The sequence below is a fragment of the Mastigoproctus giganteus genome, chromosome 5 (genome assembly GCF_048544385.1).
Source record: "Mastigoproctus giganteus isolate SK-2022 chromosome 5, ASM4854438v1, whole genome shotgun sequence".
In the NCBI taxonomy this organism is placed as follows: domain Eukaryota; kingdom Metazoa; phylum Arthropoda; class Arachnida; order Uropygi; family Thelyphonidae; genus Mastigoproctus; species Mastigoproctus giganteus.
Genome location: NC_143579.1, coordinates 208,659,920 through 208,674,765, shown reverse-complemented (window position 1 = coordinate 208,674,765; position 14,846 = coordinate 208,659,920). Strand labels below are relative to the sequence as shown.

Below are 14,846 nucleotides of genomic sequence, written 5' to 3'. Positions count from 1 at the left end.
AAATTCACAGAATCACTGCTTTTCGCCTTCACAATGTTGAAATACAAATGCTATATCTCCAAATACACAGAAATCCTACACACATAAATAACTGAATAAATATATACACTACTACCCCAGGGGCTCATATCTGATGAGTATGGGCTTGGCACACCCAGGATCCTGAGCTGGATATCATCATTCTATTCTTTCTTGGTGATTCCCTTCTACTCTTTCTCTTTCTCTCTGGGTAACTCAGGAATTTTTTTTTTTTTTTTTTTTTTTCAGCTGGTGCTGCAAAAACCTCGGCTTCCTTGCACCATATAGTTAATGATAATACTAGGATTTTTTTTTTTTTTTGTTTGAATTAAACTTTGATTTGAAAGTTGAATAAAAATTGGTTCTGCGAGTTTGAATTTGGACAGTAAAAGGATGCTCACTCGCTGTGGCATGTGTTTGGACTTTGTTAGTTGTTGGCACATTGGCTTTGTGGCCATAATGCACCTCCCAAAGTTTTTGCATTTTACTCTGATCCAAGCCCAAGGCGGGATTCAAACCTGCAACCTTTGGATTGCCCAAAGGCTGCCAGGCAGGCACTTTACCCACCTGGCTAGCCCGGTCGGCAATACTAGGATCAATTCCTCTTACCACATGCATTAAATAAATAATGGCAGGTGTGTGCAAAAAATAGCACTTCAGAAATTGATTACACAGCCCTGAGTGCAGAAAATATTCATTTAAATTCCTCCAAGAGGAGTGAAATCGATGAAACAAAAGGGTAAGAGTGATAAGATTTTTTTTTAAATATGGCACTCTTTCAAAAGCCTTCCTTTTTAAGCTTAGCATCATTTTGTCAGAACTGAAAACAATACAATAACAGTGAACTTACCTATAACATAAACAGCATGATGATCATATTCTTCTAATACAACGTTTGCATGTGGTGAGAGATACACGATTTTATGCTTCGGAAATATGTCCAAATAACTGTTTTCATGTAACTTGATGAAATATTCATTAAAGTTTTTTCTGAGGTTCTTCTTTATGTGTTGTAAAGTTAAACTGTCCAATTTTACATTACAAAAATGTATATCAAATGGGCATGAGTTTGACCTGTTAAAAGCGATTAATTTTTGAATTTGGAAAGCGCAATATTTACAATCCCTCCAAGACATATATTCATCATAATCCAAATCAATTATAATTTTCTGTCCAAAGAGTGCTGCATTTGCTAGCCTATAGTTGTAGAAGTTTAGAACTGATGCATTCGTTATTCTTATGAACATACAATTTTTCCATAAACCATAAACACTAAAATCATCACACTCAAGTTTGGGCCAAAGTTCTTTTATTGTTTGACTTCGCCGAAGTTCCTTCCTATGTTTTTGTTCTAACTTTCGACATTCCTTCGTTCTAAGAAAACTAAAATGTTTTTTTCTTTGATTTCTGGTATTTAGTTGTAACAATTCTACCATGTCATTTACTTTTAACTCTACAGGTACTTCGTCACCGGTAATTTTTGCATATTCGTACTCCATACATATGAGTTTCACTTTGGTTTCTTTATCAACATCCCCATCTAACAGCTCTTCAAACTGAGAAGCATCTGCAATATAGTTCACTGAAGAATTAACAGTAGAAAAACTTAAATTTCGAGTATGCCATTCCTTAGAATTTAGCACACAGACGGAGTTAAATAAATAACGTTTATACACAGAATAGAAACGTAACAGGTGAATTTGACCTTGAATTTGCCACATATATTCAAGCGGACGAAAGCTATGCGAAAAATGATTATTAAAAAATAAAACCCGTCGTCTTAACTTTAAAACATCCGAAATTCTTCTAATCAACATTCCAAAGTGATAAATAGTTTTGCTCCCGGTTTCAAACTTCCGACATTTTACAATAACACAATCCTAAAACACACGCACGCCAACAACAACGTACACGACATCTACCTCTGTGTAACACTCTACAAAACAGTGTGCTTAATAATTTTGTAATACTGTAACTGAGAGCAAAGTGAAGGAGAAATTGTTGAAGTTAAACATAAAAAAGGCTCCTGGGGTAGATGGGATCTATCCAGTTATATTAAAGGAGGATGCAAAGGAAGTAAGCAAAGCCTTAGCCATAATTATGAGAGCATCCTTGGACTCAGGGGAAGTCCCCGTGGACTGGAGCTGTGCAAATGTATCCCCAATTCACAAATGGAGAGCGAAGGGTAACACGAGTAAATATAGACCAGTTAGTTTGACTTCTGTTCCTGGTAAAATAATGGAGTCACTGGTTAAAGATGCATTGCAGGATCATCTAGACAAGACTGCAGCAATAATTCAACACAGCATCGGTTTGTTAAGGGAAAGTCTTGTCTGAAAAATTTGATTCGATACTATGATGTGGTTATAAAAAAGAACTGGATGCAAAAAATAATTTTGATATCATATATTTGGATTTCAGGAAAGCTTTTGACACTGGTGCGCATGGAAGACTGCTGTACAAATTGGAGCAGACTGGTATTAAGGATAAGTTGCTACAATGGATAAAAGGATGGTTGAGGGGAAGAAGACAGAGAGTGGTAACCAACGGACGCTGCTCTTCTTGGACTAATGTTATTAGTGGAGTCCCACAGGGTTTGGTGTTGAGCCCACTGTTCTTTTGTATATTTATCAGTGATATTGATGGAGGTATATCAGGCTTAGAGTCGAAATTTCCAGATGATACAAAGGTTGGCAGGGTTGTTAATGACAGCAATGGCAATGTGCTACTGCAACAGATCTAGAAAATTTGGGATGGGCTGAGAAGTGGCAACTGAACTTTAACATTGTCAAATGCAAAGTACTGCATATGGGTAGAGGTAACCCCAGAAGAACGTACCAACTGTGTGGTAGGAAATGAAAAAGACTTGGGAGTAATTGTGCAGTCAAATATGAAGTTTTCTGAGCAATGCAGAAAGGCTGCCAGAGCAGGTCATGGAATTTTGTCAATGATATACAGGAATTTTGGTAGCAGGGAAAAGGAGGTGATTATCCCTTTTTATAAGGCAATGGTCAGGCCACGCCTTGAGTACTGTGTACAGGTCTGTAAGCCTCATTTTAGGAAGGATATAGATTTGCTTAAGCATGTTCAGAGAAGGGTAACAAGATTGGTGAGGGGAACGAAGGGGTCCTCTTATCAAGAGAGGCTTAAGTTCTGCGAATTGCAGTAGCTGAAGACTAGGCACTTGCGAGGTGATCTGATTGAAGTGTATAAGCCCTTGAATGGGTTGAGCATGCTGAATTCTGATGGGATTCTTCTGTTTGCTCGGATTACGAACATAAGGGCACATAAATTGAAATTGAGGAAAAACAACTGTAGAATTGTTGTGCTTGTCAGTCTTGATAGGTACCATTTTATGCTATATCTACTGATTTTGTATATTCTCAGGCAAATGTAATGTCAAATCATTTCTGATGACATTAATCTGTTCTGACTAGTAATTTTATCTGTTTTAAATAAATAAATAAATATATTTTAAATTAATATATTGTTGTTAAAACTACATTAATATATAGAGTTGTTAAAATTAAAGTATCTGTATGTAGGGCTCTGGAGCGAGTTCTAAGGCTCGTATTGAAGAGAAATTTGGACAACAGTTACAATAAAGAATGTGCTAAATAAATAAATAATAAAAAAAAATGACTAAATAAATAAATACCATTATCATTGGTGATAGCCAATGTGAGGGCCACTGTTCTACCTGCATGGACACCTGCCTTTGTTGGGACCATTGGGACCATTGTTGTTTTCTGTATTTATTAGTTATATTGATGAAGATATATCAGGCTTACTGTCTAAGTTTGCAGAAGATATGAAGGTTGGCAGGGTTGTTAATGACACCAATGACAGTACGTTACTGCAACAGGATCTAGAAAAGTTGAGCAGATGGGCTGAGAGGTGGCAACTGAAGTTTAACATTGGAAAATGTAAAGTACTGCATATGGGGAGAGTAACATATCAAGTGTGTATGGTACTACAATCAGGGTGGTAGAGAATGAAAAGGACCTGGGTGTAATTGTGTAGTCAAATATGAAGTCTTCTGATCAGTGCAGACAGTCTGCAAGAGTAGCTCATTGTGTCTTATCAATGATATATAAGAATTTTTCTATCAGTGATAAGGAGGTGATTATCCCCTTGTATAAAGCAATGGTTAGGCCACACCTTGAGTACTCTATACAGGTCTGGAGGCCTCATTTTAGGATGGATATAGAGCTGCTGGAATGAGTACGGAGAAGGTCAACAAGATTAGTGAATGGAACAAAGGGTTGCTCTTACGAAGAAAGGCTTAAGTTTTGAAAAATTACAGTGTCTGGAGACTAGGCCCCCTGCAAGATGATCTGATTGAGGTGTATAAGGCCTTGAATGGTATGAGCAAGCTGATAGGATTCTTCCTCTTGCCCAGATTAATCGCCTGACCTGAGGGGACATAAATTCAAATTGAGGCGACAGTTGTAGAATAGATGTGCATAAATTTGCATTTAATCGTTGTAGAAGTTGACAGCTTAAATAAATTCAGGGCAGAACTAGACAAACGTGAATGGATGGGTGAAATGGGAAGGATTTTTTTTTTTTTTTTGGCTGATGCTGTGTAAGCTCTTGCATCCTATGCCTCTACTAATGCTAATATCCTCAAAAGATGTCAATCATATCATACTGCATGATGGAAGAGGTGGTGGGAGCAGAGCCGGCACAAGGGTTTCATGCGCCCCAGGCAAGACTTATTCTGTATCATCCATATGCCTATCTATCCATCACCCTGCCTACCAACAAGCTTACCTATTCTCACCCATTCATCTGTCTATCCATTCATCTATAATATTTATCTGCTTTTGCACTATGTTGTAGTTGCTGCATGAAAAACAAAGAAGGCATCTGGCTTAAAATATTATCCCTTCTTTCCTACGTTTTCTATTAATAATTCCGGAAGTTTTTAATTAAATTTCAAAGCGATGCGCCAACAAAGTGACCCCGAATGTCATAAAACCATAAAGAGGATTATGTTGTAAATCAATCTTTTTTAAAAAACATATTCTTAATATTTGATGAAATATTTAGATAATGTTATTTATTTATTTAGAAATAATTATTACCTTATTTAATTTAAAATTTTGTTCATTATAAATTTGATTAAATGTTCTCTATTTCTTATTTTTGAGTAACCACGAAGTCGATTTTTATCACAAATATTTTTCAATTCATTAATACTTTTAATTTGAAGAATATATTGGATTTCATTATTTTTCTTTAAGTTTGTTTTTTTATGCAATATAAACTTAATTTTTTATGCAATATAAACTTAAATTTTATTTATTTAAATTTGCATAGCCTATAAATTTGTTTTTTACAAATATCTTTTAATTCATTAATTCATTAGAGAGTTAATTTTCTCACTTATTATTAGGCAATTTTTTTTCAATAAAATTACGTTAAAAATTAATTCATTTACACATGATTTTTAAAACTCTTTGTGGGTAAAATGAATGAATAATTTAGAAATTTTCTTTTATTTTTACGATTAATTCAAATTTTCTCACATTTTTCTGGAAGATTCATACTATATAGTTGTGATTTTTTATGCTTAATTTATGATCTTTCATTCCACATTCACAATCTATTAAATTTTTTTGTACCATCTTTACACATTTGTACAATCTTTACATTTATAAAAAAATTAAAAAAAATTTTTTTTTTATAAATGGAGACACTTGAAAAGAGACTAAATGATATTGGTCAATTTCAACAAAACTCCAACTAAAAACTTAAATGATTTAAGTGAAAATACTCCTCATCAGACAAAACAATTTGAAAGAATTCAAACTAAATATTGTGAAAGTAGTTGTAACTTTAGCTGATGATAAGAAAAATTCTTTTGATGTATTTCTACCAGATAGATTTTCTAAAGATAAAATTTCATCACTTAATATCATAAAATTGAATTAATTTATGAAGGCATGAAAGATATTGGAAATAATAAAGTTATTTCATAAAATTTGAGTTTAAAAATAGTCAATAAATTTTTATATTATTTATTAAAATAATTTCAATGAATAGTTTCAGTAATAGAATAGTAATAGCCTTACTAATATTATTTCATTAGAAATAAAAATAATTTTATTTATTTTTATTAATTTTTTCCTTGTTTTAAGAGAGCAAATGATTTTAAGGGAGTAGATGGATATTTTTAACTAAATAGTGCGTTTGAAAGCAGATAATTAAATTAGAAAGGTAAATAATGCTATTTTTTTTTTTTTTTTTTTTCGTTTAGTTTAGAGAAAATTAAGGATTTTTGGAGCAAAATTGAGTGTTCGTTTTTTTTTTTTTTTTGTACTTGTAAAAGTGAAAAAGTGTCATAGAACTGGCATTCGCTATAGCACTAGCCAGTTTATAGCCAAATGTTTTTACTGGCGTTATTCCAAAAATTTTGTAACGAAAAAACCGTCATGCGAAAAGCTTTATGGAAATTACACAAATGACGTCACTTCCTAAATGCGCATTTATCTGGTCACCCTTGAACAGCCTTAGCACATTTATTGGGAATCCAAGGTTTATAAAGGATGAGATTTTAAGGTGGAGTGTGGAATAAAAGATTCCATCCTTACAACAATATGCGGACATATGTTTATGTAAGAGGCTGTAAAAGGGCCAGATATGTGAGCATATCTGGCCCTTTTACATAGTGTGCATGTTCTCTTGAACATACACACTATGTGTATGTTCAAGTTTACATAGTGTGCATGTTCTCTTGAACATACACACTATGTGTATGTTCAAGTTTACATAGTGTGCATGTTCTCTTGGATTCTGGCCGCTTGGCTACCCAGAAGCATCAGTCACTTGGAGAGGTGATTCCGGGTACTCTTCCACACCATGGGAAAGTGAGCCAGTTCCAGTTTTAGCCTCTGGAGCTCACTCCACAGTCGAAAAAAAAATAATAATAAATACATAAATATATATATAAAATAAAAAAATAAAAATTTAAAAAATAAAAATAAATAAATAATTATAATAAATAAAAAAATTAAAAAAACTCCTACAAGAATAATTTCACTGACACGATCTGAGTAAACGCTGACATCAGAAGATTTCAAACAGTAATCCAACCAAGGAAAAAAATAAATCTCGCAAATCATCCCATTTTGTATTCTTGTAATGCCAAACAACACGATGCTGAGAATGGTCATGCGAAAAGGCTTCACTGGAGAAGAGATCATCACTAAGTTGTGATCTGAGTTGAGATTTAGCATTACCTCCAGTGGAATCATAGAAAATAGACGTTGATACAGGCCCGGCTCCACGTTACAGGGGACGGGCACTGGGGAGCAGCTGTCCAAGTGACAGCTGCCCCCTGGTGACAAACAGGGAGCAGGGACCGACATAAACAACATACACAACAGCACACACACACACACTAACACATACAGAAACACGCACATACGTTACACGTCAGGCCCGTTTTACAGAATTTCTGTATACCCTCACAGAGACAGGTGGAGATGGGCGAATGTCTGGGAGTCATCAGGGACAACGCACATTCATATCAGCAGCTCTTACGAGACCATGTGCACCCTGCCATGTTGCATTTTTTCCCGGACAGAAACGGGATCATCCAAGACGATAATGCGCTGTGTTATCGGGCCATTGAAGACATCGCCTATCTTGATTGGTCTCCAAATTCGCCTGGCTTCGATCCGATTGAACACTGTGGAATGTTTTGGGACGCAAAGTGAGGCGTATAGTCAAGCAACTGTCATCTATTCCGAAACTATGGAAATTAATCCGTAGGCAGCATGGTGGCAGATCCCTACGGGCGTCTTCAAACATCTAGTGGACTCAATGCCTAGGCAAATAGCAACTGTTATCCATGCGAACGGTGGCCCAACACGGCATTAGGTAGGTGGTCATAATTCAGTGATCACTGAGTGTATATTAAGCATCGTAAAAAGCTAATAATAAACGACTGAAGAATGTTTAAATAACTCGATTCTTTTTATTAGCTTAGCATACAATTTAGAACTAGAAATTATGCACGCAAATTAAACTAAGTTAAAGCGGTAACTCAACTTTTGAAGCATTGAACTGCTAGCCCCACTGTAGATCAACATAGTGACGAAGATGCCGAGGAATAGGAAGTTTCCCGATACCATCTGGAAGCTGCCAGTTTTCATAAAGACATTTTCTGATAACACGCCGACAAAGGTGAGTTAATTCACATGGATTCAGGCATCGCTGTTTTAGTAACGGCACCCACGGGAATGTCATGTTGAGAAACTGCCTGGCAGAAAAATCCTCCACTGGTCGTAGATGGTATCGCTGCCATCTGACCTCATTATCAATAGCCCTCTGTAGCGATCTTAATGAGAGTTGAGGAGCGACTCGAAGGGCTATCTCAGCACAATTCAGTTCCCTCTGGAAATATCGGATTTCCTCTCCTCCGGCATCTTTCAGTAGCTCCAAAATGAGCCTTTCCATGCAGAATACAATAAAGAAGCAAATTTGAACTTCGAAGTTCCCACGCCACACCAGTGCTCTGTCCACTTTAATTCTTGCTCCGTATCTTAACACAAGAAGCGTTGTATCAGGAGCCAAATCCATACAGAACACATTCCTTTCACGACAGAAAACATCAACAAATCGTTCACCGTTTTCAAACACCAACTTAAACGAATTGGCCATTCTCAGGAAATAACTCAGTGGGGATTCCTCTGGTATTCTAGCACTGGGATTATCGTATCCCGGCCATGTCCAGTATTTAACAATATGTTTTGGATAATGCATCTCTTGAAATCTAAGGAGACCATAATCGTTAGCAGTTTCTTTCATGCATACAAGAATTTCAGCCACCAGTCTGACATTTCTAATATTCTTCCAGAAGCACACCTTAGCAAGAGAATAAATCACATTCCTTTCAAATTCCTCAATCCTCACAAGCTCTCTGTCAGGAAGATAATCCCCTTTCTCCTGTCTCCATTTGTAATACAAATCCAACACAGTCTGGATATTGTGTTCGTATTCGTGAACATATTCGTTACAGTCAGAGGAATTTAGAATTCCGTTAATAGTTGATACAATTTCTTCTGATAATTTAGAAACTTGGCCTTTTGAGCCATCAGCCATCTTTGGATAGTGTGAGAATAGTTCCACCATTCTGTTTATGGTCCATTGTTGAAAATCAGTTTACGAATAATCAACAATGTTTTTCAGCAATAAACAGTACACCAATAATATTTACTTTTATGCCAAAGGAGCTAACCTCTAAAGGAAAATTCAAATCGAACAGAATCCTTCGAATTTAATGGAATAAAACACAGCCTGTATTAACAAAAAGGAAGTAAATACAGAAAATTGAATAACAGAATATTTAAATATTACATCAAATTAGAAGTCAAAACAGGTTGAGTTTGGACACTAAACTGTGCAATAAAGTTCAATATTTTTATATCACATATTACTATTAATGCAAAAGCAATAAAGTTATGCTTTAAAGGAAGCTACTCCGACTGTATTATAACCTGTTTCTAACTTGAGAAGATGGAGTAGAAAGAATAACACGGTCTTCAAAGACATTCAACATGTTCTGACCTACATTCGAAAATTTTTTCGGAAGGGATGAGAAACGGATTTACTGGCGTGATTCGGCAACTAAATACCAGTAATCTTGGTGGAAAAGTCGTTCATTACCACGTTCAAAGATGAGCAGACAGGTTCGTTCGATTGTAAACAGTATTCACAGTGATACTGTTTGTCTCCACAGAGTTCGTATGGCGCAGATGGGAGAAACCACCGGAGGCGCCTTTCCCCCCCCCCCCATAAAGAGTATTCAGGTGTAGATAGCAAGGTTTTTCCCCCCCAGAAACTGGGTTTTTTTTCGTCTAGAAAACAGGAAAATTGACCAGAGAACACACGCAATTTACATAAAAAATAAATATGGGTAGATGTAATCATTTACAGGGGACCCTAATGTCATAATTTGGTTAATGTAAAGAGTATTTTAATCGTGTTTTTTGGTATCTATTTCGAAGCGTGTGTGTACGTGTGCGCTCGAGCGTTTGATTTGGATACTGAAATTTAAGCTCAAAGGGTAGAGATTTACTAAAATTTTGACACTTCAACAAAAATGAAAGGGACCTGGAAGAAATAACAAAACAGAGGTTCCAGATGAACTTCCAACAATTGCAGAATTATTGGATAAATCTATTACCATGAAAGGACACTACTAGGACGGGGCGCCAAATAATAGCATGTAGGTATTTTTTCATTGCAGTTTGGAAAATTTTGGAACAACACTTCGTGTGTTAACCAGTTTTTAACTATTGACTTTAGAAACCTTGGGCGAACTTCTCTCCAGAGTAAACAACTGCACTTTTAAATATGCTATGGCTATTTTCGTAGATTTCTCTGGAGCATTTGACTCTCTTTGGTGGGAAGGCTTCTTTACTTGCCTCAGGGCTGCTCAACTGCTCACAACTCTACAACTTAACCTGCAACTACTTTCTCCACCGTTCTGTACAAGTCACTTCTGGAACTCAGCAACTTAGTCGTTCTGTCTCTCGAGGATGCCCACAAGGGTCGGGTGTAATCAGTGCTTGGCCCACTCGTCCGGGATTTGGTTCTAGATGAGTGGCTTCTCCGTTCAACTCCCAATGCTTCTAAAATAGCATATGCCAATGATCAAACCCTTCTTGTCCTTGGTAATTCTCATGCTTCTTTGGAAAGTACTGCCAGTAGCATTATGAATGATCTGTGTGCTCTTGGTCCGTTATTAATAAACTTACCATTTTCCTAACAAGACTAAGCTTCTTTATCTTAAGGGCAACCTTAATATTTTCAGGGCTCCGACTGTTAAACTTTTTGGTAGTTCTCTCTCCATGGTTGACTCATAAATTTTTGGGTATTATTCTAGATCGTAAGTTGGCGCATCCGTAGCCGGGTGAGCAGGAGCAGCAGTGCCTAGCACACGCTTCCTGATTACACCGGGGTTCGAGCCCATGACCACCAAATATGGAGGATGCGGAAGGTCAGGGAATGATCACCGCATATACTTAGCCCGGATAAAGGGTGAGGGTTGGCGTCAGGAAGGGCATCCAGCCGTAAAATTTCATGCCAAAACAGTAAAAACGCTGACCAAAAAACGGACAAAAAAATTTCTAGATCGTAAGTTAAACTTCCAGAAACATATCTTACACCTTCATGATAAAATAGTCAAGTATACATCTACGCTTGTCTATCTTTTGCATTAATCCTGGGGTTTTAACTATTGTACCCTTCGTCTTTTGTACAAAGTGGTGTTTGTTCCGATTTGTATCTATGGCGCTAGCGCCTGGTTTTGGTATACTAAAAAGATTGCCATCCAAGAGAAACTCTCCTCTATCCAAAGACGTATGCTCTTAATGATGAGTCGTACCTGTCGCACTGTCTCGACAGCTGCGCTCCAGGTTTTAAACGGTTGCCTACCTCTGGACTTCCAAATCGCTTATCGAGGTTTTTGCTATTACCTTAGACATGCCATTCCAGTTGACTTTTTAGACTTCACTGTTAATATCCACTGCGATCCTAGAACCAAAAAAAACTCGTTGCTGGAACCATCTGGTTCAACTCTGGCAAGATCGGTGTTCTTCTTCCAAAGGTATGGTCACAAGAAAGTTTATTCCATCTGTGTCCTTTGCCTTACAAAAGTCTATTCTAAAATGGTTCAGTCCGAGTCTTCGCACTCTTTTTCTTCTAACTGGCTATGTTTCCCTTCGTGCTAAACTTGCTATGTTTAATCTGTCTGATTATCCCCTCTTTAACTGTGGCAGCCCATAAGACTGGCAGCATGTTCTTTTCACCTGCCCATATTACTTGGATTTTCGTCAGCATCTGTCTGCTGTGTGTCAACCATTCTCCCCAGGCAATGAGTTGTCTCTCTTGGACTCCAAAGAAAAATTTCATCTTCTGCAAGATTTTGCACATAAAACTTTTGCCAGATGTGGACAGCTCATCGGTGCCCCAATTTAAGGAACTCTCCTATTCCAGCTCTACCTCCAGTCCAGACCAGCATCTCTATCGTCGCCATTTCGTGATACCACCACCATCGTCACTACCACCATTTTTTAGCTCAAGTACCATCTTCACCACCATCTTCGACTTGGACAGTTGTTTATCAAACTTGTACGACGCGGAATGATATCACCGTGTCTTCTTGACTTCTATCTCCTGCTGGCCTCATGCTGGCCCTAAGGCGGGATCATCTGCTGGCACCACCTTACACTGGTGCAGGATTTCTTCCCCCCCCCATTTTTTAAACTTATTTTTATCTTTATTTTTTCTGAATTTTATTTTTATTTTATTTTATGTACTTATTTTTATCTTTAATTTTCTGAATATTTTTTATTTATTTATTAATTTTTTTTCAAAAATTTATTTTTACTTTAAATTTTTTATTCCTTTTATTTTTATAATTTATATTAATTTACTGTTTAAATTTAATTTTGTTTGTTCATATTTTGAATGATTTGAACATTCAGTACGTGACACTCGAGGTTTGCTGCGGTTCGCGCTCAGTTGTGGCCCGCCTCCTTGTGGCGTAGACGGGTATCAGAACGCACCACCCTGGTCTGGTGCTTGTTGCTTCTTGATAACGAAGCGGCCAGAAACAACTAAACAACATAACAAACACAGAGTTTAACTAAGTTTTGGCCAAAATAAAATAATTTGTGATTCAGAGAGCCATGCCCGGTGATTAAATAAGACAACTCCATTAAAGGGTAAAACTATTTGTCTATTTTATTATCAACAGCAAACTCTATCCTTGGTATAAACATTGGTGTAACCTCGACAGTTTCACTCTCCCCAATTTCATTTGCCAAATATCCAGTAACTTTGATATAACATTTTTCTTAGCAATTTTATTATTAACAATAATATCAGAAGTGATATTCATAAACGTTATCTGTTTGGCCTTTTTAAAATTGTAACAGAATGCCATGTAAGCAATATATAGATCAAGTGGAAATACACCTGCAATCACTTGAACTACAAACCCTCAACATAACCAGTATCATAGAATGCTGAATACATAATAACTTGGTCTAAATTTCATAATGGTTGTAGGGACATACCAAACTGATGATACATAAGACACTACTATGGGCAAAAGTACAGCTTTATAGTATAAAAAAAAAACTCTTTTATTTGAACCCCACTCTGATCTACTTATGCGAATGATTGCAGAACTATATTTCTTAATTTTATCAGCCAAATAATTTAAATGAGGAAAAAAAGAAAATTTGTCATCCACGCGTATATTCTCAAATATTTTACAACTGAGACCAAGGGGATCTACACATCATTAATTTTTTGCAAATTTGATAACAGGGAAATTGGTCTATAAGCCCTAGAGTCATTAAATTGCTTCCCAGGTTTGTGTTACTTGAAGAGTGCAATCTTCCAAGGGCTTGGAAAAACACCCTGAAGGAGGGACTCGTTATACATATCCAAGAGAATGTTTGTGTTATAACTTGAAGAGTGCAATCTTCCAAGGGCCTGGAAAAACATCCTGAAGGAGGGACTCGTTATACATATCCAAGAGAATGTTTCACTTAATTCCAAGCGATTTAAGTACAGTATTACACAATTTTCAATCAGATCCAGACCTGGAGTTTTGTTAACATTAATACGTTTACATACAGTACTGTGTGTACAATAACTGTGTTTAAAAAATTACTTTTTCCATGCATCCAATTTGTGCTGGTAATTTAACCTATAATATATCTTCCGGTGCCTATGTCTCTGATATGCCTTTCTTAAATTAAAAACCTATTTTCTTAATAATGCCAACCCACTTGACCACCACGATACTATATTTCTTTAAATTGTTTTCCTTTTGGCTGAATAACTAAGGGCATTAAACAAAGAATTCTGAACATAAAGTGAAAACTCTAACGCATTCAACGAATTCATTTGATCCATTCTACCTGGGTCAAAGGCTGAATTAACTGCTTTTACCAATTACTTTTCCTGTGTAAAAATCTGGTAAATCTGGTACATAGTGACATAGTGTTTTTTGACAAGCGGCACCGGTGCTTTCGCACAACTCCGCATTTGAATCTCTTGTGAAGTAAGACAGTACAGTACTGTACTGTCAAGGCCAGATATCATATGTTAGTGTATGTTCATGTTTGCTTAGTGCGGGTTATGTTGTTCATCTGGCCGCTTAGCCTAGGGTCTGTGGAACACCACAGACTGCTAGTTACCGTCACTGGCACTGGGAGCCGGACCAGGTATGTGGAAAGAGAACTCTGGCTGGCCGACCCTGGGGTTAGCCTGAGCTTCCCAGGGAGGGCCGAGAAAAAAAAAATAAAATAAAATAAAATAAAAAAGAATAATAATAAAATAAAATAAAAATAATAAATAATAAATAATATAAAAAAATAAAAAAATAATAATAAAAAAAAATAATAAATAAAATAAAATAAATAAATAAAATAAAATAAATAAAAATAAAAAAATAAATAAAAAAAAAAAATTTTTTTTTTTTTTTTTTTGAAATAGAAGGGGTGAGAGATTGAGGAGAAGAAAGAAGGTAAGCAGAAGAGAGAGCGTGAGGTAGGGTGGGCTCCCCCCTGGGGGGAGCCCACCCTACCTCAGGAAGAAGAGAAAAGGTTGTGAGGTCAAGTGACCCACAAAGTCAGATTGCCTAATAGCATGATCCTGCATTTGAAAGTCAAATGCCAGCCCCACTCACAGAGGAGTATTTATATGAGTTCCTGCACAAGTAGGAAAATCAGATATTGTCATACACCTTGAAGAGAAGAGGTGCCAGCAAGTGAGTGGGTCCCACATTGGGCAAG

General features: G+C 36.5%; 2 protein-coding genes across 2 annotated transcripts in view; both read right to left on the bottom strand.

Moving 5' to 3' along the window:
* Positions 1-1,903, bottom strand: part of LOC150086054 (mitochondrial ribonuclease P protein 1 homolog) — a 32,354-nt gene extending 30,451 nt beyond the window's left edge. Inside the window, exon 1 of the mRNA XM_090374786.1 lies at positions 869-1,903. Within this exon, the coding sequence (XP_090230912.1) occupies positions 869-1,835 (967 nt within the window). The 5' untranslated portion in view covers positions 1,836-1,903. The remainder of the gene's footprint in view (positions 1-868) is intronic.
* A 6,194-nt stretch (positions 1,904-8,097) lies between these two features.
* Positions 8,098-9,132, bottom strand: LOC150086053 (ankyrin repeat and SOCS box protein 17-like). The gene has a single exon (XM_090374785.1). The coding sequence runs from the start codon at positions 9,130-9,132 to the stop codon at positions 8,098-8,100; it is 1,035 nt and encodes a 344-aa protein (XP_090230911.1).
* Between the last annotated feature and the right edge of the window lie 5,714 nt (positions 9,133-14,846).

Excerpts from the sequence above, each read along its gene's own strand:
- LOC150086053 (XM_090374785.1), bottom strand. The coding sequence starts at position 9,132 with ATGGCTGATGGCTCAAAAGGCCAAGTTTCTAAATTATCAGAAGAAATT.